The following is a 26,225-nucleotide window of genomic DNA, read 5'->3' on the forward strand; positions in this document are numbered from 1 at the left end:
AAAAAAATTGAGTGTAAACGTCTTTTGAAACTTTAAACGTGGTTGTCTTGAAACAGAATTTTCAAAGACGGTGAGCGAGATTTGTCCGAAGCACAACCTTCTTAGATATTTTCTCCTGGTATATCTATCGAAAGAATAAGATTTCTTCCTATTTTTCGGGAGTTGCGATATGAGTTGCGATGAATATAATTTTTAAAACTAGTCTGTTAATTTAACTTTATTTCGAGTCCATTCCGCATCTTTCTAGCATGTTTAGAAGTGCCTTTAGAAATGCCTATTGTATATGCCACGAAGTGAGTCAGTTAACTTCACTTTGGGAATTTGCAACAGTCTCTCATCTAACATTTTAGTGGTTTCCCTTATTAATTTTTAATTCCTTACCGCTATCCTTCAGGCAGACTTCGACCATCTTATTTAGACGTCCTTTAAGGACAATTACGAAATTATCCGTAGTGCTTCGAAAAATGTACTCCAAATGGTTCACTAGGTCTCGGATTAACAATCTTGTCGATGTTTTAACATTTAATTCAAAGATTTTAATGTCTTTACTCAATTTTTATGCCCCTATGTAAGAAATACAGTTTTTTTTTATCCACTTTATAATATTTGAATGGTATAAAGTATTAAATGATTATTATAATATTCTCCTTTCTTATTTAATAAATACGTACCAGTATTTTGTTTTTTAGCTCAGCCACAAAATTATGAATTCCTTTTATAAATGTTGATTAAATTTTATTAAAGTAATGAGAATGATTTTCCACAGCCAAAAAACTAATTAAGAGATTTTAGATCTCTCCATTTCTGTTAGTGATTCACAATATCACTATTTTCGTTGCTATAATAACCAAATACAGTCAAAAACGGTTTTAACGACATTGAAGGACCAACAATTCTGGTTGTTATAAGCGATATTTACATTTTTATATTAAAGTTTAATTATGTTCATACAGAGCGGGTCATTTTAATCTGTAATGGCTAATAGTTTTTAATTTAATCGAAAGAAAACACGCGAACTACGGGGAAATGCTTTAGCCAAAAGTTGTCAGGGACAATTGTGGACATTCGCCTGTGTCAAATGAGATTTATAATATATTTGTGTATTTGATAAGGCCATTAATGATAAAAACACTGAGTATTAAATATTATTTAACACGAAATCAAAACATTTCGAAATGTTGAAAAACACCTATATTTTAGATCAACACAATCAGATTAACACTTTTTTGTGTATTTAAAACGATTAACATATGTAAATTGAAAACAATGCATCATCAAGTGTAAACAGTTTACTAAAAAAATTTTGTTAATTTTTTCACCCTAACACCACTCGCACATATCTTCGTCCTCCCCCAATGTGTTAAAAAAAAATCAAATCAAAATATACAATTCTCATTAACATATGATTGTATATGGCAGGAGGCAACAAGCAAGCAAACCAAGCTTCAATAAGTATTTACCTACATTTAAAAATAAATTTACTTACTTACACGAACAACGAGCGAACGAGCGCACCACACAGGTGAAACAAAACAAAAAAATAACAACAGGTGTATTATTACAATAATAATCATAATCATAACACAACAGACAGATATAATATCATCCCTATTATATTTATAGAAAGGGGGAACCAACTATTATGGGATGAAAAGAGTCAGACAATAAATATAGAACGTATGGTGAAATAGTAAAGAAGTTCAATGTACTGGGTTATTCAACAAAACTGGAACTGTCAATAATTTTTCTATCTCGCGTTTGGTAAAAACTGATTACATGATACAGAAATGAAAGTTGTTTTTCTTGGTTGAAAATGTTCCAAGCCTACATAATCTCTATATATTATAAATGTGAAAGTAAGGATGTTTGTTTGTTTGTTACACTTTCACGCCAAAACTAGCGAATGGTTTTTAATAAAAATGTACAGCAATATAGCTCATACATCAGAATAACACATGAGCTATAAATTATAAAGATATAGATATTTTAAAAAAAAATTAAATTTAATCTAACATGTACTATTTTAAATTTTTACAGAAATCTTTAACTTATGGTTCAAAATAATGATCACAGATGGAGCAAAATGATCCTCATTTTGAACCATAAATCAAAGATTTCTATAAAAATTTAAAACAGTAAATGTCAAACAAATCATGGCCACCTTTTCTAATTGATATACGCAATCAATTATGACTATTTTACAATTTAAATAATTGAAAACTGTGCATATTTTTAAGCCGCATAAAAGCAATAGCTAAAAATTATAGCAGAGCAATAGTATACATAATTAAATTCATTTTAGCTAATTACAACATTTTTCTATGACAGTTTTTTGAATTTACTGAGTACAACTTACATTAAACTAACGAAAGTCCATGAACAAGCCCGAAAATTTACATTTTATAGATAAAATTACATGAAGAAATTTTTTATTTTTATGTTTTAAATCAAGCGTGAGCAAAATACTCATAACGTTAATGCTGACGGGTTAACTATTGAGTATCTATTCCCTTTTTTTCGATGCGGAAATATTCCCTTTTACGGATGACACTGTATACATAGATATCAGGAAAATGACCGCCACACGCGTCATTCAAATCCTATACGTATGTAGAATAAAACCAGGGGGTGACTATAGAGGGGCATAGAAAAAGATCATCATCATATAGTATTTTATTCAGTGAACTTCCACACTAACCTAAACAACAACAACAACATCATCTTTCTTCTTCCCCTTGTTATGTTGTTCGCATTCAACAATAATATAGCTCCTATGTATCTATTCATTCGCTTGCCTCTCACCCCGCACATATCCCTTTTCCTCGCGTTTGTATATCAAATGTTTTATCTGGTGTATAACATGTATATTAGACGAATCATTTTAGATCAAAAAAGGCTAAAATGAAGAATTTTTATGTACCTCAACCTATCTGGCCAGTTTTTTTTTTTAAATGTAGAGGAAAGTCCATATATCAAAATCTACATCTAACTTCTTGCCGCTAGAAAGTTTCGCTATTGCTATGGGCCAAAAAAGCCCATTATTATAATCCATTTATGAGGTGATTTTTGATTTCAAAACCTTGAAAATATGCAACAAAATGGGCTAGAAATGTACAATTGGGGGTTTGTCGGGATCGCTGATCTCTATTCTGAAATCAGTATTTCGCTATACTCTCCCCTTTTGGGGTAATCCACTACGCTGGTCCAAATTGAATATTTACTGAAAATTGCAGTGTTAGGTCAACGAAGGGCGTATACGTTTCTGGTCCATATTTTCAAGGTTTTAAAATTGTCAAAAATCGCCTCATAAATGGTTCTACTCTAATGATTTTCCTATTAGGCCCATAAAAATTAAAACTTTCTGGCGGCAAAAAGTTAGATGTAGATTCCGGTATATGGACCTTCCTGATCATTTAAAAAAAAAAAACTGGCTCGATAAGTTGAGGTACAAAAAATTTCTCTTTGAAATGCTAAAATGACAAGACTATATATGTTCTGTGTTATTTTATGATATGAGGGTAGAATCAGATGAGTATTGCACGGGTGAGAAAAACAGATAGAGGGCTTGAGGAAGACACGTTATAGAATTATCCAAAGTGCGTGTGTGTGTGTGTGTGTGTGTGTGTTTGTTTGTTGGGGTTGAAAGGGAGTAAGTATATTTGAACGGGGGGTTAAAATTTTTTAGCTATTATTTTTATTTAATTTAATTATTATATAAAAAATAAATTTTAAATTATATTAGTGTGGTAGTTTTAATTTGTACATTGAGGATTCCGTACCGTAATTAGTACGATTTGAGGAAAATTAATACTTATACAAAATCCTTTTTAGTAGTTATATTCTTGAATTTTAGAAAGCTGTAAGATAATTGATTCGAAATACAATCGGCCTTAACAACGGTCGTGATGTTAAATGAAAAATTATTCTTTATCGATTTTTCCAAATGATTTCTATGGTAATTTAAAAAATATTTGAAAATTGTGACATATTTTGGTTTAGATAAGTACCCAATCGTAGTAAAATTAACCTGTCCCGTTGTCTGTCTGTAATCAAATCTTACAAGTCAAATTTGATCCACTTCCCGGTTTCGATTGAGCTGAAATTTTGCATGCACATTTAATTTGGATGACAATGCATGGTAAGGTTGTGGCGTTCTGATTTGCCCATCGCTTCCTCCATATTTGATATTTATACATTTTTTTTAGTCTTAAATTAAAAATTTTAATAAAAAATATTTTTTAAGGGAAGCTTTTATTGTACTAAAAAGTAGAAAATAATTTTATCTATGAGTCACTCATACCCGACTATTTGTGAAAGCTTGAGGCACTTAATGTCAAGAATGAATCAAAAATAATTAGGCATGTGGATTAGATCAGGGGTTCCGATTCATTTTTGACTAGAGTGATACCCATCCCCTTCACTGGGTTTAAAAGTAAAGATTGCTCCCTCTTATCTCTTTTCTATAACACTCGAAATAATGGTGGGGACTGTTTTACACAGGTAAAATATATTAAATTTTTAATGTATAATGGTAATTAACTCATTGAGTATATCAGAGAAGATGACCTTGAAATATTTTATATTTACTATTTTTACAGAAATCTGTAATTTATGGTAATTTCAAATGTCAAATTAAATTAAATTTTTTTATTTATTTTTTAATATATCTTTATAAATTATAGTTCATGTGATATTCTGATATATCAGCTATATTGCTGTACAGTTTCATTAAAAACCATTCGCTAATTTAAGCGTGAAAGCGTGACAAACAAACAAACAAACATGCTTACTTTCGCATTTATAATATATAGAGATTACAATCAAAGTATAAAATTTTATTCTTCATATTTTTTTAAATTATGGTAGGAAATGCATCCAAATCAGTTTAGAACAAATTTAAAATACAAAGTCTTTATTACAAACGAACATATTTATAAAAAAAATAATCAATATTGTAAATACTGCTGCACAACACTACTTAAATTTACTACAAAAATAATGGTTTTTTAGATTATTATTACCCTTATGCTGTTTGTTGCATACATACAGCTTAGCTTTAGGCAATATAGCAGTTTTCTGCCTGCATCGTTCACAGACATAACACCACCATCACGCTATAACAGTTACGAATAAACAATTTATTTTTATAGGTTTTGGCACAAAAGGGTTTTCTTTGATTTTGTTTAAAATACAAAAAAATTTTTTGTATTTAAAAAATATTATTGTCGATTCAGTCAAGTATGTATTTGTTGTATGTATGTATAAAAGTGTAATTCTAATGTGGCATGGCAGCCATTACAGACTTAGAGAATTAGATTCTTCAAGCGAAAATATTTAATGAATCTATTCATCATTAACGGTTCGTAAGATGAGTGATAGTGTAAGCATTACCATACGTGTATGTATTTATTATAAATAACGTGACTACTTATAGTTTAAAAGCGGTATAAGGTTGATCTTCACCCATCTGATGACCAGATGAGACATAGTTTTTTATGAAATTTTATTGATTTATAAACACTCCTATCATTGTTTTTCTTGGTGTTCATGGGAATTTTTAAGGTAGTACGAGAGCCAAGTCAATTTTATATTTAGGGTTGAAATTATTTGTACCTTATTTTAACTTTGATGATGAATTTTGTTATAACTTGAATGTAGACGAAAAATAAGAATAAAATTTTTCGATATCTGCCTTGGTTTTCGAAATATGGAAAGCTAAGCAACTAAACAAAATTTTGAATTTGCGATATTTTGAAAATTACATCATATATCGAAAAATTGTATTCTTACTTTTCGTCTTATATTGACAAGTTATAACATAATTCAGCATCAAATATGAAAAAATATATTTTTTTTTAATTTGTGTCCACACTACCGTGCTTATACATCCTTAATTAGTCGGGCACAACGGGTTTTTTTTTGTTCTCAATAATTTATTAAAGTTTTAACTTTAATTTAAATAGTTTTGTTTTAATTTCCCCCGACTAGTTTTGGAGAAATCTATGAAAACAGATCATCCATCTACCGTTTTCTCATAAGACCAATGTTAAATATGCCTACTTTTGAAGTAAAAATATTGAATAAAAAAACAAGTGTTTTTTTTGTAGGTGTAAAATAACATCGGTAACATGCAGCTGCGATACAAAAGACATTTTTTGGTGTCAACATGTAGTGGCGCTCTCCTTGTACCGGATCCGCAACGCAGAGAGCGTACAATTAAGGGTCCCCATCTCAGGTAAGATTTTATTTATTTTTTTTCATATTTACAGTTTAGTTCACAAAGAGCGTAAAAGTTATTACCTATAAAAAAACCTGTCCTCGTAAAAATTGCGCAATATTTTTTGTTGTGATTAAAAACATAATGTGATGAAATTTCGTAAAAAGATATTCGAGAGTTGTGGTAAAAATCTTTAAAATACATTAACATAACGAATTCAACAAACTATTAACAACCCAGTTTTCTGTGGTTCTCCTAACTTTGACGTTACTGCCTCGGCATGTATGATATACCTCAATACTTTGTGTTGCAATTTAATTCTAATATTTGTGTCTTTATAGTCTTTAAAAACGTTTACTTAATATTACATCGTAATGTTCGATTACAATAGCATTAGGTCATAATGTGGTTTTTATAAGCAAGCTTTTTACAAGCTTTTATTTAGTTTCACCTGTCCCGTTGTCTGTAATCAAATCTTTCAAGTCAAATTTGATCCACTTCCCGGTTTCCGATTGAGCTGAAATTTTGAATACACATTTAGTTTGGATGAAAATTTTTATCTATGAGTCACTCATACCCGACTCTTTTCAAACACCTATCTTTTATAGTTTTAAATAAAATGGACCCTAAAGTTTTGTCTAACTTGCGCCCTTACGTGTAAACGGTGATGTTCATGAAAAAATGTTTCAAATAAAACTTATTTTTTTTTAATAAGGAACATTTTATACACTTAAACTTCTGTTCTAACCTTAACTGTTTACAAAATGGGTACATGGCAAAAGGATTACGAACTCAAGACTCAATTGACCTGTGTTGCACTTTTACGCACTCAAACTCACTTTCCGTCCTGAGCACGCTATAAAAATTCCAGCTTGATATCTCTTTTCGTTTTTTACTTATCGTTTCGACAACAGGCGGACAACTGGAAATGGATTTGGTGATTTTATGAACACCTCGACCAAAATTTTGTTCGTATCATCAATATTTCTAAGCGTTACAAACTTGGGACTAAAATTACTATACTTCGATATATATTTAATATATACAGGTTATAAAAATGGATAAGAATAAAAATTTAGTCTATTTACTGGATCTATCAATTTTTTTACATAGCAGTCTCTCTTTTTGAACTGTGATATTGATTTTGTTGCTGTATATTTCCTTATACACCCCCCTGTGTATAATTTAAGAATTCATGTGTATGACGTTCTACTAAGTATTGTTAAAAAAGAATATACATGATGCATATCTTTTGGTGGATACTACATAGAAGTTTTAGACCGACCAGACTGCATGAAATAACTAAATTTAAGTGTATATAAAATGGTAGGTACAGTGTGTGTAAAAGTTTCAAGCGATAATGTTATACTTCCCTTCCATATTAGTTTGTACAAGCATAGTGAGAGCAGAACACAACGTTAACTTGCTTGCCAGATCTATAATAATGGTGTATATATATGATATTCAATGTATATTATAGTCAGAGAGTTAAATATTCGATATATGTATAAAATTACACAGTTTTATGGTAAAAGTTTTATAGTTTTTTTTTTTTTGCGTCTCTTATACACATATAATATGCCATGGTACAGGCAATTTTAGATCCCTATAGCATCCATGTTGCAGTAGGGTGTATGTTATTTGGGCAATGTTTTTGATAAGCTTACCTAAGAGTATAGTTAGTGATCATTCTCTTACTCATCAAAACGGAAGCCTGATTTTTGAAAATAAGTTTGTTTTGACATAAATTTGAAGTAAACATAGTTAAAAATATTAAATTCTATTTAGAGGGTAGAAAAACATTAAAAACTACCACCAAAATCACTTTTTTGTAAATATATCGAAAATATACGAAGATATGGAAAAAAGTTTTAACGTATCTGCAAAAGAAACCAAGATATTTGCAATAAACAAATCTTATTTATAACTCAGATGCATAAAAAATCCCTTCTTTCTATCTAGTATGCATAGAACTGAAAAACGTAATTTTGGGGAGTTTTTCCGATTTTTCGGGGTGAAATTTTTTCATATTTTATGCGGATGAGCTGTAAATTACATTTGTTTGTTGCAAATATATCGGTTTGTATTGCAAATACGTCAAAAATGATTAAAAATAACAAGAAAATTTGATGAAGGGGCACTCGTTTTTCAATAAAATATATTTGAGGTGATAAAATGAATGGAATTTGTATTTATTTCTTCTATAAATGATTTTCCCTAAATCTTTAGGCATCAATATTTCAAAAACTTTGATATATATCGAATAATTTTTCTCTTAATTTTTGTCTAATTTTCCCAAGTTCTCAGAATTCATTATCAAAATTTGAATCGTATGTCTCAACAATTTTATAGACTCAAATTTTTCGCTAATGTTAATAAGTTCACAATTCCAGCCAGTGCACAGTTTACTTCAGTCAGTGAAAGGACTACCTAAAAATCAACTTACAATAAATATCTTTTTCGTTAGGCAAAGACCTCTGTTCTACTGGACACAAAATTTTTTTATAGAAAAGTAATATGTAGTTCGTTTTTCCTCCAGAAATGTTTAGTTCCGATTCAACCAGCGCAAAAAAATATAGCTTGAAATACTGGTAATATTCCGATTATAGTTTTATGGTAGTTTAGTTATTGCCCAGATTGAATATACACCCATTATAAGCATACCATCTCATATAAAAACCGGTATTATATGTATATAATTTGTATATATGGTATATATATATATATATATATATATATATATATATATATATTTTGTAAAAGTAAATATTATATAGAGAATATATAAGAAACAAAGATATAGGATTTTATTTTTGGATGAATCAAGCAAATAATATTGGTACCTACTACCTACCTACTACCATAACTACTTGAAGCTAAAGAACTCCCTTAAGTGAATGCTTGTTATATGCATACTAAAGAAACTTTTACTATACTCATAAAAGATGGTATGTGTTTTTGGACCAATCATTTTTGGTTTCATCAAATAAAATTATTAACTATTGAAAAATATTATGATATGTGTCTTGTATTATGATATGTGAATATGTTATACAAAAATGTGAAATTTTATGAGTCTAGAAATATATGTTTGTGTCATCGTCACTAAGGATGTTCGAGCGCCAGGTCTATTTTAGATAAAAGGCTTGATTTTTTGTTTTTTGTAAAGTTAGGCTAAGTCTAAATCAATTCTGAAAATTTTAAGAGGGTTTGAAGATTATTTAAATAAATAAATCACTTCAAAAGTAGGCATATTTGACATTGGCTTTATAGTAAAACGATAGATATGTTTTTATAGAATTCTCCGAAACTAGTTGGTAGAAATTAAAAAAAAAAACTATTGAAATTAAAGTTAAAACCTTAATAAAATATTGAAAACAAAAAGAAAACGTTTTTCCCGACTAATTAAGGATGTATGAGCACGGCAGAGGTCAGTGGGGATACAAGTTAAAAAATATATATACAGAATGTTCGATTTACATTTAGGCATATAAATATCACGAGTATAACAGAGTACATACGTTAAGCAATGCATCAAAAAGCAAGAGGTATTATAGGTGTTATATGAAATTGCAAAAGTGACTTGTATCGTGGCTTATCTGTTGTAGTTCATCTATTAAACCAAGAAACCAAGAAACTTCCACTCTCCAAGCGTCTTACAACTATCTCAACGCATATCTTTAATCTTGTTACACACAGTACATTATAGAGAAATTTTGAGTGTAAACAAAATGAGACACGTAATATATTTGATAAAATTAAATCATAAATTTTATACACAAACTGACAAATATCGAAACTAAAACAAAACAAAACTATATGTAGATAATATTTTGATTCAGCGGAAATTGAGCATTGATTTATTTATATTATAGGTACAATATTGATTATAAAAAGTGTATTTATTTATGTTAAATATATTTATGACTAATATTCAACTTAAATTTTACATAACTTTTATGTCACAACTTACATATTTGTTGGGTACAGAACACGGCTAGTGCCAAAAGTAGCAAACCTTTGAAAAATAATTCTTATTTATTCAAAAATAAATATCATAATTATATATTTAATTTTTGACTCCGGTGTATGTTTATCTACTGCACCAACTACCTTAATTTTTCATTCAATAAATTATGTCTAGTAAATAGAAACATATCCTGTATTAATGAAATCCAAATGAATTACATTAACATTACTTGGTACTGAGAATCGGATACTTAATATTTTTAATTATTGTTAAAATTTATGTCAAGTACGCATCAAATTCCATTCCAGAAATATAAAATATAAAATTTGATAAGTAAAGTTAATAATAATAATTCGATATTATTTTATTATTTATTCCAAATTACGCATTTTATTAGTCTTCTCTATACACAGGATCGGATTTCAAATTTCGAAAATTTCTCTTATTTTAATTCGGGAAATTTCGAGAAATTGTGTTGTTCTAGAAATTATGTAATAGAAAGTATTCAAATAGTAGCGTTTAAAGGGTTGTATGTCATTTAAGAGAGTTTTCAATCATGTAATACAATTGATAAATAAGAACGCTGCATTTATTAACTTATAGAACATAATTGCAAGTTTTCGTATATAGAATTTTCCATTAAGAGATCTGATCAAATTCTTAAGAAAAGTGAGTTTATTGCCAAACTACCTTAACGCCATCAATATTTTTTATAAAATCAAATATAAATTAATTAAAATTAATATAAATAATAAAAAAAAAATTATAAATTATTTCAATTAATTACAATTAATGTAATAGTTAACATAATTATTTATTTTTCTAAGGAATTTATTAATTAGATGAATTAATCGTCTCTATGATTGATATCATTATTTATTAGGTTTTTAACATTATATTTTATATTATATATCGTTTTCACGAAAGCATAACATTTTTTTTTTTAATTTAACGTATATGTTTCTTTGTTTCACTTAATTAAATTTAAAATTTGTATTTCCTTTCAGTAAAATTTGTTTTAATTTTGAAAATATTATCATTTATATTATTCGAATCATAGGTGGTGGTCTTACTTAAAAATATGTGCACTTTATTATTCAAATAAAATTTTTATTCCTTAGAAATAGTTCACAAATATATTTTAAAAAATGATAATAATTTAATAATTACGGAAGACTGAATGGTTCACTGTGAATTTATGAGAAAGTGGCGCTACACTAGTTTATTTTTTAAATTAGTGCTACCCACAAGTATGAAACCAACTTTAAAAAAGTCAATTGTTCACTTTCAGCAAGTGCACTTGTGACTTATGGCATTATGGAAACGAACCTTTTTGAAGATGTCAGTCGGTGATGACTATCCTTTAATTAGACACTATCGAAACTGTCAGGAATTATTAATAATTATATATCAAAATTTAATAATAATATGATAATGTTTATAATTTGTCTTATGTAGTTAGTTCAAAATTTTCTTTATAATTTAAAAATATAATGCTTTAATTATTCATGTTTTTCTTTTACATCTGTACATTTCTAAATTTCTAATCTTTAAAAGTATTATTAGGTGTTTATTATGACGTTATAATCAGAAATTTGCACATGACAAAATACCGACATCTTCAAAAGGGTTCGTTTCCATAATGCTGCAAGTTACAAGTGCACATGTTGAAAGTGAACTACCTATTGCCTTTTTTAAAAGTTGGTTTTATACTTGTGGGTAGTACACATTTAAAAAATTAGCTAGTGTAGCGCCACTTTCTCATAAGATGACAATGAACCATTCAGGCTTCCGTAAATAATTGCATTGGACCTTATTACACTCATTACACTAAGCTCACTAGTTCTTAGACTTATTCCCTCTTAATTGAAACTTATTCCCAGTAATTTTTTGGCCTAATTACCTCTCTACTCCTTCTCTGAAAGTCTTCAGCTCTCACAAGAGGGAATCAACCATCACTTTGAGAAAGACTGAATGAACTAAAGATTAAATATTATACTTAATTTAAGGAATTCGAAGCAAATTCTTTTTTAAAAAGTAATTCTAATTTTAAAGAAGTTTTAAAATAATGTTTTCGATTTACTTAAAATAAACTGAAAACTAACCTGTTACAAAATGATAGTTTACATCTTTTATGTATTACTTAAAACAAGGCGAATTTACAAATTTTCTATGCATTTTTCCATTAATTATTCATTTTTATTTAATAGATTCGTGTAGTATAGGTAAATTACGGCCCTAATACCAATTATATTATATACAGATTAAAAATATAAAAACATTGATTTTCAATTCAAAATATTCAGCGTAGTGTTTAATAAAAATATTTTGGTATAAGACCTGGTAACGTTACGATAATGCTTATTTCAAGATCTGGTAACGTCATGATGAAGCTTATATCAAGATGGCTTGATTTTAAATATTCCTTCTCTTATTGATATTTGGTAGGGATGAGATGCGCCTGACACCTGAAACCGGCTGCGCTAACTGCATTTAATAGTTTGCATTCTCGAAAAAATTGCGAAAATTGTTGATTTTAAAACAATTTAAAAAAAATCATTTTTAATGTCTTTTTAGCAAAATAAATTAGCATTAGTTAACTCAAACACTAGGGGTATTACTTCCCAGTTTATGTTCAATAAGTAAGTATATTCGAAATTCTTAAAATGAACTCTCGAAAACGTTACTAGCACTTGTAACATTTGCTTTGTAGAATAACAAACACGTGATTTATTAAAATAAAAAAGTACATACTAATTAAAAGTTATTTACATATGAAATAATTATATATGTATGAACCAAGAGCCAAAACCAATAAAGGTAAATTTATGCTAACCAGTGGCAAAGTTACAACCGTCTTCGAAACAAGCTTTGAACGAAATTTATTCTATAGTTTTAATACGGGCATGCCTTGAATAGGCTGAAATATTGGTTTATTTGAAACTTAAGAACAGTATCTACTATTGTTTTAAGGTAGTACGAGCGCCAAGGCCATTTTAAACTTAGGGTTGAAATTATTTGTACCTTATTTTCAACTTTGCTGATGAATTTTGTTATAACTTCATGAATGTAGACGAAAAATATGAATAAAATTTTCCGATATCTGTCTTGGTTTTTGAAATATCGAAATAAATAAAATTAAACAAAATTTTCAATTTTTTGAAAATTACTCTAGATATCGAAAAATTATCGATATCGTACTTTTCGTCTTATATTATGAAGTTATAACATAATTCACAATCAGCTAAGTATAAAAAAAATCAAGCCTTTAATCCAAAATTGCCATGGCGCTCCGTACATCCTTAAACAAGCTTTTAACGAGATTAATTCGATAGCTTTAATGCGGATACACTTCGAATAGGCTGAAAAGTTGGTATATTCGAAACTTTTCGAAAACAATGCCTGCATCTTTTTTTAAATGTAAATTATTCGTCGTCTTTTAAGTACCTACATCTATATATATAAAACAAAGTCGTGTTAGTTAAACCACTAACTAAAGAACGGGTGAACCGATTTAGCTGAAAATTGGCAGGGAGGTAGTTTAGAGCCAGGAGAAGGACATAGGATACTATCCCATTCGACAGCATTCCAGTGGGAATTGATAACTGGGTTGGGTTTCGGTGGTGGTGCCATCTATAGTAAACATATTAAACTAACATTTATTTCGATGGTGGCGCCATCTATGGTAAACATATTGAACTAACATTTATTTCGATGGTGGCGCCATCTATGGTAAACTTATCGAACTAACATTTATTTCGGCGGTGGTGCCATCTATGATGAACTTATTGGCCAATCCTTATCCTTAAACAATGACCAATCCTTAAAAGTTTGTGGTTTAAATCTAGAACATTCATGTTTTTCCCATGGTCAATTATACGTGACATGTTCACGGGTCGGAAGACCATCTGCGTTGTTTGTTTTTGCGCCTGATAATAAAACAAAAAATGTCGTGTATCACAAGGTACTTAAATGAAGAGAAGCTTAAAAAGAAGCTTATGAAAAAAGCTTATTTATTGCCATAAAGGCGGAACAAAGTTCGCCGGGTCAGCTAGTTTTTATATAAATCAAGTCTTCTTGAAATGGAATCAAAAATTTGTTGCTCAATACTCTGCTATATCTTTTGTAACAATTTAATCAGATGTATCTTTTCCCAAAATGTTTCATCCACAATGAGATGATAAAAGAAAAAAAATCAGGCAATCCCTTAAAAAATATATAATTGACTCCAACCAGGGTATGATTCAGGTTATATTGGTTAATTCGAATCTAGTTAGTATATAAATTATTCTTTTTCGATCTGGCTCTTAACCTATTAACAAATGTAACGTATAGCTACTGTCAAATGTATGTAACGTGTTATCGTATTGTATTATTGTAACATAGTGATTATCGATTAAACGTAATATTTGATCGAATAAACTAAACGTTTTAAACAATAACACATTTTGATATATCAAACATATTGTTACATATTATTATTATATTATTGGTGCTGTATGTTGTTTAATCATAAATACTGATTGCATATGTATGTGTATTGTGTAGTGCTTATATACCAATTTACCAATCATTTTACACGGTGGATCATTTTCAAGTACCTATTGCGATTTTTCAAAATAAAACTGGTTAAAAATGTATGTAGGACAATCAAAGGAAATGCACTTTTTCAAGGCCCGATTTCGGCATCAATAAATTGACAGTACATAGTCGGTGTGGTACTGAAGTCATGTGAGTGCGACCCCTGTAGTCCACACAACTAACCAGATCGGGAAAAAAACATTAAAAAAAGGTCTTGTTAGCCTCATAGATTATTCTTCGAACATGTACTGTAGCTTATGCTGGAACGATCATTATCTCCATTGATAAATGATGTGTTTCATCCACTTTTCAAATTGTGTTTATTCAGTTTTTCCCAGTTTTTTTATTACTATTAAAAAACGGCTCAACTAATTCTGCTGAAATTCTCTTTCACTTCTTAAATACGCGATTACGCGTCGAATAAGCCCAGTCGCGTGTTAATGTCATAACTGGTTCGCGGGATAATCGTTTATGTGTGTGTGTTTGTGTGTGCACATACGTATATACACACACACACACACACACACACACACACACACACACACACACACACACACACACACACACACACACAAACACCGACATCACATTGAAAAGGTTTGATTCGGATATTGCGGCCTTGAAACCGCGAAAATATGTAAAACTGGAGATTTTCAAAATCGGCCCCATTACATTATCTTCCTCTGGAAAGTTAAAAATAAAAAATTTCACTTGCTGCTAAAATTTCATACTCGAAGAAGTCTAGACGATCAGATTAAGCTCCGAAAAACCGCTCTATCATAATTCCTCGACCGAAAGTCGAAATAGAAAAAAAAGTTATAAACAAATGTAAAAATGACTATTTTCGCTCATTTTTTTCATATTTTCTCGGCACCTACACATCCAAATCGGACTTAACTGACGTCAATCGTCAAGTTTTTTTGAATATCTAGAACTATCTCATTTCAATTTTTTTGCATTGGACGTCAACTTATACAAGCCCATAATTTGGTCTGTATTTGCTCCTTGTTTGTCTTGCCTATCTAGTAAGTGCATTTTTCTATTGAGTGTCTCCTTTTAAATAAATAGTTTTACTTCATTATGTTCATTTGCTCTTACTTTTTGTGTAATTTTTTTTGAATTTAAGCAGAATTTAAGTTCAAAATCAAGTCGATCAAGAAAGTCTACAATCATAAATATTCTTACCCATCGTATTATTATTTTTTTGGCGTACATCTAATTTCTATATAATTTCTAATTATTTTACCTTTTTAATAAGACACCTTATAGGTACATATACAAAGTGTAATGTAAAATTATATACAAATGTATGTATACTGTACACTGTGCAGTACATAATACAATTATTGTACTTTTTGATAACAAAGTCATATCGTAATTAGTTGGACAATAATAATAGACCATAAACTTATAAAATATAACAATTAATGTTATAAACAATATTTTTTATATGAATAATATAAATATAATAACAATATATAGGTTGTCATCTTTTTTAAACCAAAAAATGCTTTGTGTATCTATTTAATGGTTAAATTTAAAATGTATTTTGACACATGACATTCTTTTGTTTTTATTAATATAAAATTTAAATACTATATCGTGAACAATTAGTACAAAATTTTGAATTTAAATAAATCCTTTTTTTTATATTAAACTTTTTGATAATTTTAAAAATTATTTAAATATAATTTTTGCCATATATGGTCTTTAAATCTCCCAAATCTGTTTTTTCTACTCAATAGGTGAGAGAAATACTTTAATAGTTCTATTATCCAATCATATTTAAGCAACTTATTCAATCTTCTTAGTAATTTCCTCCATTGTGAAATTAGTTCAAGAAATCATTTTGTTTAAAAAAGTAAGCATGTTTATTTGTTTGTTTGTTACGCTTTCACGCTAAAACTAGCGAATGGTTTTTAATGAAACTATACAGCAATATAGCTCATACTTCAGAATAACACATGAGATATAATTTATAAAGATATATAAATAAAAAAATAAAAAAAATTTAAAAATTAATTTAATTTGACATTACCATAAATTACAGATTTCTGTAAAAGTAGTTATTTGACTTTACCATAAATTACAGATTTCTATTTATGAAAATAGAAAACCATAATTTTACCTGTGTAAAACAATCATTACCATTATTTCGAGTGTTATATAGAGTGTTATATTTACTTTTAAACCCAGCGAAGCGGGTGGGTATCACTTTAATTATTCCATAAATTATAGATTGAAGTCGTACATCAAATGACAAACACCCTGTATTTATAAATATAATATTGAACAAAAATTATATTTTTATATGCATCAATATTAATATAATTGATAATTTTCAAATAAATAATATTTTAAAATTATATAAAATAATAAATATATTTATTATAACAATGACAGAGGTCACTACCATCAACTGTTTGTTATTATATGTAAAGGGATTTAGATGTCGATATAATTGTAGATTCTGGATTACTGTCAAAATGTAACAATTTCATTCAAAATTAATCAATCAGTAAAAATTAATCAACCAATACAAATGTAATTAATTTCACATTATTTTCACATTATATTTTGATAGTTACTTTGTTGAGTTTATTTGCCCGAAAATCGCTAAATTTTAACATTCATCGTCCGCAGCAAGGGTCAATATCAATAATCAAAAATATTTTTTAATAGTGGAAAGATTGTTCAGGTATCTCATTTTTAATTACAAATCCTCTCAAAAAGCGTCAAACATACCCAATGGAAATACGTGATACCTATCTATATATAATTGAAAAAACGAAAAAATTGCAAAATATCGTTTTAAATTTCTAAATATTTTTAACTAGCTGTGAACTACCCGCTTTGCTGGGCAACATCCCCACTTGCCCCCCTCCCTCCACATTTCCTTTCGTTGGATAACAGTTTTGTAATGTACACGTCATGCTCTTTTATTTGATACCCCACTTAGGTATATTTGTAAATATTCGATAATTCCTTCCCACTTTCTCGCTACACCTTTCTACCCTCCGAAGGTTAAAAGTAGATAAAAACAATAGATCTTTGAAGCTGGTTGTATATCGTGTCAATATTTGAGCTTAATCGATGCACAACTTTTTTAGTTTTTGAAGCATATCCCTTTCAACCCCTATTTCAACCCCTTACTCTACTATAATATGGATGTATTATACATAAAAACCTTCCTCTTCTATCTATTAAAAAACCGCATCAAAATCCGTTGCGTAGTTTCAAAGATTTAAGCGTACAAAGGGGCATAGGGACATAGGGACAGAAAAAGCGACTTTGTTTTATAATATGTAGTGATTCTAAATTTTTGTTATGAAGTTGGACTATGCCTTAATCAATTCTGAAAATTTTAGGGGGGCGGCGATTATTTAAATAAATAAATGACTTCAAAAGTAGGCATATTTAACATTGGTTTTATGGTAAAATGGTAGATGGATGATATGTTTTCAAAACTAGTCGATGGTAATTAATAAGCAAACTATTTAAATTAAAGTTAAAACTTTAATAAATTATTGAGAAAAAAAAACCGGATTGCCCGACTAATTAAGGCTGTATGAACACGGCAGTGAGGACTCAAATTAAAAAAACTATATATGTTCAATTTTGATGGTTAATTAAGTTATAACTTGACAATATAAGACGAAAAGTAAGAATAAAATTTTTCGATAGCTGGAGTAATTTTTAAAATATCGAAAATTTTGTTAAATTATTTAGCAGATATCGAAAAAAAAATTTGTTTTTTCGTCTACATTCATAGTTATAACCAAATCCATAATCAAAGTTGCAAATAAGGTACAAATAATTTCAACCACAAGTCTAAACTTTTCTTATCGCTCTCACTACCTTAATCGAAAATTTCTTATGATAAAAATTTTAGAATTTACATTTAATTTCTAGGAAAATCGATTTTTTATATCCACTAAAAAGTAGGGGAATTTCAAAGAAAACTTTTCACGATTCCCATACTGAGATACGTACATGAAAGAGCCTACATGCAAGTTGTATCTACCGTAAAACGTTATATTTCTATTTTCTAGCGTTAAGAAACCGCACTATACCATCCATATACTATATTCTATAGAGAATTGCACATGATTGTATGTAGTATGTATATGTAATTGTATCGATCGATGTTTAACGGGAAGCAGGCACCAAGCAAATGAACATAATATTTATATTTGCTTCCACTACTCTCATACAACTGACTACTACTAATACTTACATCATGTATTTTATACACATTTATATATATAGTGTGTCCCCGGATAGAGGTAACTATACTTGTAAATTTTCTTATTTTGTATTTTAAGAAAAAAAGCCTTTCTTTATAAGAAGTTTTGCTTATTATGAAAAGTATGTAGGGATATTTAAAACTTCTAAATAATGTATAGGGTAGCCAAAAATTTGGAATCACTATTTTTATTTTTGGTAAACTACCCTTCGTTTTTATAAGTTGGCGAATTGTTACTAAGAAAAGTTACTCAAAATTAAAAATTATGACTCTTTAGCCTATACAAAATATCAAGAAGATCCGTGTACTTTAATTATAGCATCATGTTTTATTTGAACAAAAGCTCTAATTATAAAAAACGTAAGAAAGAAAATAATAATAAATCAATTAACATGTACCATCCGAGAGTGTAATTTTTTGTGGATTAGTTTAGAAAATTAAAAAGAAAATTTATTTTCTCGGATAAACATTCAATAAGAATTGAATTGTCAAAGTTGGAAAGATCTTCTTGATATTTTGTATAGAGTCATAATTGTTAATTTCGAGTAACTTTTTTTAGTAACATTTTGTCAACTTATAAAAATGAAGGCTAGTTTACCCAAAAAAAAAAGTAGTGATACCAAATTTTTGGCTACTCTGTACAGTATTAAGTAGTTTTAAATATACCTACATACTTTTCAGAATAAGTTAAACTTCTTAAAAAGAATGACTTTTTTTCATAAAATGCAAAATAAGAAAATTTACAAGTATAGTTACCTCTATCCGGGGACACACTATATATATAATGCAATAGAGAGTGGAAGTCGGAAGAAGAAGAGAGGAAGATATATATATCCTACCTCTAAATGTTAAAACTTGAAACTGATGGCGCTATCTATACGTACGAATTCAAACTAAATATTAAATGAATCTATCTACTTTAATATGTTATTTTATACAAGCACAAATAATACATACAACAAATTTAATAACATTTCTACTTTAGGTTTTTACCTTTAAAAATGTATGAAATTTTGGTGAAAATTCAACAGAAAATTCATTGAATTTAATAAAACAATTGAAATTTTATAAATTTCATTCGATTTTCCATCATTAAATAGTGTTTTTCTTTGAATTGGTTATTGTATGAAATTGATTAGTTCTTCCTCTAACTAATATTTACTTGGCTTTGGTGGGTACACTGCTAGTGTGTGTAGTTCTCTTAATTGTTTTAAAGTAGAACTACCAGTCTGTTTTTATATTATTTTCATGATGTACCTACAAAAATACATATATATATAACAAATTTTCCCATAGATTTATTTATTATAAATAGTACTATAATTTCTAAATATAAAATTTAGATAATTAGCAATTAATGTGTACAAAAAATATAGCGCGATGTATTTTCGATTTATTGATTAAATCCTTTATTATTAATATAAAATGGAATATTTTTGTGTTTTAAAAACATGGGTGTGGATGTATTTATTATTATTTTTTTTTTGTATGTTAATTGAATTTAATCATGTTTTTAGCTATTTATATAAAGATTATGCGGTTATTATGCGTTTTTATTTTTTTTGATGTCCAAAATTGATGTCAAAATTTTGTTAATTTTCCAGGGGAAGTTAATGTAATGGGGCCGATTTTGAAAATCTCCAGTTTTACATATTTCCGTGGTTTCAAGGCCGCAATATTTCTGCGGAAATTACATGAATTAGACTGTCAGATATTTGAAAAACTGTACAAATGACAATACCAACGGACTGTAATTTTTTGTATACTTACGCGCACCTTTTTTGGAACCTCGAGCCTGTAGGCACGTGATTGCTTTGCCTTATTTATACTCTACCTCTGCTTATAGACCATATTTAATAACTTTTACATAAAATTCAATTTTATTATTTTCTTCCTTTTTTAATTATAACAAGTGAAAACAAACAATTGACTGAGTTAATTGTTGAAATACCATGTATAGGCAGTGTTGATAACTCTGTCACATTTCACATACATACATATCTGACATATTTATCTGATATTCTCATATAATGCGCAAGTGTTGATGCGCACTCGTTTGTTTTTTTGACGTCACGTAAATAACAAAAGATACTCACTTTAATATTAATACATACTATAAAATTTGTACCTAATAAACGCCCTCGTGGGTAAACAGTGATGTTAACAAAAAAATGTTTCAAACAAAAGTTGTTTATTTTTTTGTAAGGAACATTTTTTACATTTAAACTTTTGTTCTATCTCTAACGGTTTACAAGATGGGTACTACGGACCCATGACCCAATTGACCCATGTTGCTCATTTACGAACTTGACCTCACTTTTTACGTCCTAAACACGCTGTAAAAATTTCAGCCTGATATCTCTTTTCGTTTTTGAGTAATCGTGACCACAGACGGACGGACGGACGGACGGACGGACGGCCGGACGGACGGACAACTGGAAATGGATTAATTAGGTGATTTTATGAACACCTATACCAATTTTTTTTTTGTAGCATCAATATTTTTAGGCGTTACAAACTTGGGACTAAACTTATAATACTATGTATATACATTTCATATATACATGGTATAAAAAGGGGTGTTATAAGTTTGACCGCTATGTGTGTGTGTCTGTGGCATCGTAGCGCCTAAATGGATGAACTGATTTTAATTTTTTTGGTTTCATTTGAAAGGTAATTTAACGAAGAGTGTTCTTAGATGTAGACCTCTTCATCGATTTGCTTTTGTTTTGGACTGTTGTCAAAAAACTATTCCACTTAAGAAAGTTAATTATATCTTATCTTTTTCAAGCAGCGCTTTTTGACAAGGAAAGAAGATATAAGATATGTCTTTACTTGATTGAAAACAGTCCGAAATAAAAAAAAAATCATTTTTTAAATGAAAAGCCCTATTCAAGTGCGAGCTTAGGGTTATATACCCGAAAAAACTAAAAAATTGGCGATGATCTTCAAAATCAATTCAGTTTGGAAAAGGCATGACATATAATTTTTATATATAATTAATTACTATGGAAATTAATGGTAAAATAAACCTGGCTCAATTCATTTCGAAAAGTAAAATGGTAAAATAATTAGGTAATTTAAAACAAGAATTCAAAAGAACAAAGTCAACTTAAATATTTCAATTTTAATTAAAATATTTCCAAAAATTGATCCCAAAAATGATAGCTCTCTAAGTATGTTTTTCATCTCATTTGATGTCCTTGACCATCACTTTGATATTGATTTAAGAAGGATTGTTTTAAGTTTAAAGTTTTTATCTGTGCGTTTGTGTGTTTTTCAGTGGCATCGTAGCCCCTAAACGGTCGAACCGACTTGATTGAGAACATTTTATAGCTAAATTTCCAAAAATCGCTTTACAAGGAATAAATGGAATTTGTCGGGGGTTTTTTAAATTTTGTAAATTTCACTTGTTTGATATGACTCTTGGAAAAGCTAGAAAAGAAATCTGAAATTGACTTTATTATTATTATCTTTTCTAATTTACAAATGTTTGCCGTGGCAAATTCGATGTGAATCATCTATCCACAGATCATTTACCAATTATAATGCCGCTATTTTCAAAAATAGCATCCCTAATTTAAATAAATTGCACTGTTTTGATTTATACTACCTAATAATTTTAGCCCATAAAAACTATTTTTAATTTCTTATTTTAATATGATATTTCTTATTTAATAGTAAAAAAAATGGATGCTTTTTTTGATTTCGGATGCCAAACTATCTAAGTAGAATTTATTATTTTTGTATTTCACTTTCTGGCGACACGACGATGATATTTTTACAGAATTGAAAGAAAAAAAAAACACAGCACAGACATTTTTCCTCTTAAACTTACTACGATGCATCTCTCTCTCTGTGTTCTGGTAAATTTATTAAAATCAGTAGTTAATTCTATGAAAAAATTCTTTTTAACTGAAATTTCACAATTTCGTTTGTAATTTTTTTTTTTCGTTTTGTTTATTTTTAGTTTAAATAATTTGTTATTTTTAACAATTTTTTAAAATATGTTGGCTCTGTTATGTTTATTACGAAAAAATTGATCGAAAACAAAAATCGAAACGTTATTTATAATTTCTTTTTTTTGTGGTGTTTATTTATGAGTTCTCGTATTCAAGGTTATTCGTTGTGTGCATATAGTCATGGTAGGGACAATAAAATCGATGCCAGCGCTTCCAGTGAAAAATTTTAGCGATAAAGGAGGCTGTTATGACTAATTTGTAATTCTTTACATGCTAATGTTAAAGAAATGTCAAATTCAAATTATTGAAAAACACTAATTAATTAAACTTAATGCATTAAAAATTGTGAAAATAAGAAATCAAATTGACAAATATTATTTTTCAAATGTAAATTATCATAATTATTTATTTAAATTTGTGAGACAATAATATTAAATTTTCAATGTAAGTCATAAATGCAATCCATACAATTATATGCATCCATACAATTCTATAATTAAAGTAGTATATCGTTACCATGGAAACGCCTCCTATAAAATCCACGCACGGTACGAATAGGAATGTTTTGAAACCCGTTTATTTCGATTATCTCAATATGAAAAATTGCATTATTGTTTTTTTTTTTAGAAAATGAATCTTAATTTGCGAATCAAATTAGACCAGTCGAATCATTGAAATCGAATACCTCTCACTTAGATAGATTGCTTAACGCATGTATTCTGTCATACTCGTGATATTTATATGCCTAGATGTAAATCGAACATTCTATATATATAATTTTATGCATAAATAGTGCATCTTATTCAATACTAAATGAAGTATTTATTTTATGCTAACATGAATTTTCTCGTCTTTATCTTGTTGTTTGAATTTGTTTTGAATATTTGTGAAAGAAGTTTATTTTAAAAAGACTTTTATAAAACTTTTCAAATTATGTTTTTCAATAATATATGAATCATTAAAAAAAAGTCATATTAATTTGATTTTAATAGGGAAAATTACACTACTAATTAATAATATTAGGTACTAAGATCTGATACACTTGTTGCCAATAAATATCGCTCACAAACTATTTTAAATAAGTGAAAACAAACAATTGAGTTAATTATTGAAATACCATGTATAAACAGTGTTGATCACATAACATATACATATATGTCACACATACATAACTGATATTTCCATATGATACACACTATACAATTTACGCCTAATTTGCGGCCTCACGGGATGTTTACGAAAAAATGTTTCAAACAAAAGTTGTTTACTTTGATTAGGAACATTTTTTACATTAAAACTTTTGTTCTATCTCTAACGGTTTACAAGATGGGTCCTACGGAGCCAATACCCAATTGACCTATGTTGCGAACGATTTACGAACTCGACCTCAATTTTTACGTCCTGAGTAAGTTATAATTTTTTATCTTGACATCTCTTTTCGTTTTTGAGTTATCCTGTTGACAGACAGACGGACAGAAAACCGGAAATGAACTAATTAGATGATTCTATAAACACCTATACCAAATTTTTTTTCGTAGCATCAATATTTACCTTCAAAAGGTGTATAATAGAATGATTGGTAGAAATTTGAAACCAATTAGATTTCTGTAAAAATTTATAATAGTAAAATTATGACTATCTTGACAAAAAATTGAAAATTGTGCAAATATTTTAGCTGTGTAAAGCAATTCCTTCGAATGTTATGGATAAGTGAGATCAAAGGTGGAAACTATAAAGTAGTGGTTTTTACTTTTAAGCCCAGTGAAGCGGGCGGGTATCAAGCTAGTTTAAATATAATATTTTATATTAAAAGTTATTTATTTACAACAAAAACTAAAACACTTTCTTAATAAAGTTCACCTTTAAATTACCTTCATTAACAAATTATAAAGTAAAGTTTATATATAGTAAGTCCCCGGATAGAGGTAATTATACTTACAAATTTTCTTATTTTTCATTTTAAGAAAAAAAGTCATTCTTTATAAAAAATTTTGCGTATTCTGAAAAGTATGTAGGAATATTTAAAACTTTTAAATAATGTACAGCATAGCCAAAAATTTGGTATCACTATTTTTCTTTTTGGTAAACTACCCTTCTTTTTTATAAGTTGGCGAAATGTTATTAAGAAAAGTTACTCGCAGTTAAAAATTATGACTCTATACAAAATATCAAGAAGATCCGTGTACTTCAATTATAGCATCATTTTTTATTTGTTAAATTCGAGTTACTTTTTTTTAGTAACATTTTGTCAACTTTTAAAAACGAAGGATAGTTTACCAAAAAAAGAAAAATAGTGATACCAAATTTTTGGCTACCCTGTACATTATTAAGAATTTTTAAATATACCTACATATTTTTCAGAATAAGCAAAACTTCTTATAAAGAATGACTTTTTTCTTAAAATGCAAAATAAGAAAATTTACAAGTATAGTTACCTCTATCCGGGGACACACTATATATGTTTGTATATATTTTAATATTTTCTCAATAATAATTTTCCAAGTTCTTCTATTCCGGTATTACATAATAATAATAAATATTATTATACCTAACAACTAAACTAACTATATCAAGAACTAGGGTATAGGAACTTACTTAACTCTATGTAGTTGTAGGTATATAAACTCTATATCATCAAACATTCTTTACAGTTTCCTCAATTTAATTTCTTTCCTTCATATTTTATTTATTTTATATATACCTACAATCATTTTCTTATTTCTTAAAATCAAATCGAAAATCTTTTTATTTACATTTATTTACCTAATAAAATTTATTGGGAAATCTCTAGTTATTTCTAGCTTTATCATAAGGACACTTAAGGAACAAGTTCTCAGGTTTTCCTCCGTGAAGGGGGCTCTTAACATTTCAAACTTTTTTATTCCAATCTAATCCAAAATTGTAGTATTTGACCCTACGAAAAATAAATTGGCAGTACATAGTCGGTGTGCTACTGAAGTCGTGTGAGTGCGACCCCTGTAGTCCACATGACTGACTTCTCAGAGAGGGAAAAAACATTAAAAAAATAGGTCTTGTTAGCCTTCATAGATTATTCTTCGAACATGTACTGCAGGTTATGCTGGAACGATCATTATCTCCAAAGATAAATGATGTGTTATATTCATTTTTCATAACTGGTTCGCGAGATAATCAAGGCGAAAGAATCCGAACGAACATACGCACATACGTACACACACACAGACAACACATTGAAAGGTTTGATTCGGATATTAACATCCTCTGGGAAGT

General features: G+C 28.5%; 1 protein-coding gene across 3 annotated transcripts in view; it reads left to right on the forward strand.

Annotated features, from left to right (window-relative positions):
- The window catches only part of LOC123298257 (zinc finger SWIM domain-containing protein 4-like), a 210,858-nt gene that overhangs the window by 175,134 nt on the left and 9,499 nt on the right, over nucleotides 1–26,225 (forward strand). For all 3 annotated transcript variants that reach the window (XM_044880213.1, XM_044880212.1, XM_044880214.1), the window contains one exon: nucleotides 6,108–6,235. In XM_044880213.1, the coding sequence (XP_044736148.1) occupies nucleotides 6,108–6,235 (128 nt within the window). The remainder of the gene's footprint in view (nucleotides 1–6,107; nucleotides 6,236–26,225) is intronic.

This window comes from Chrysoperla carnea, chromosome 4 (genome assembly GCF_905475395.1).
Source record: "Chrysoperla carnea chromosome 4, inChrCarn1.1, whole genome shotgun sequence".
NCBI lineage: Eukaryota > Metazoa > Arthropoda > Insecta > Neuroptera > Chrysopidae > Chrysoperla > Chrysoperla carnea.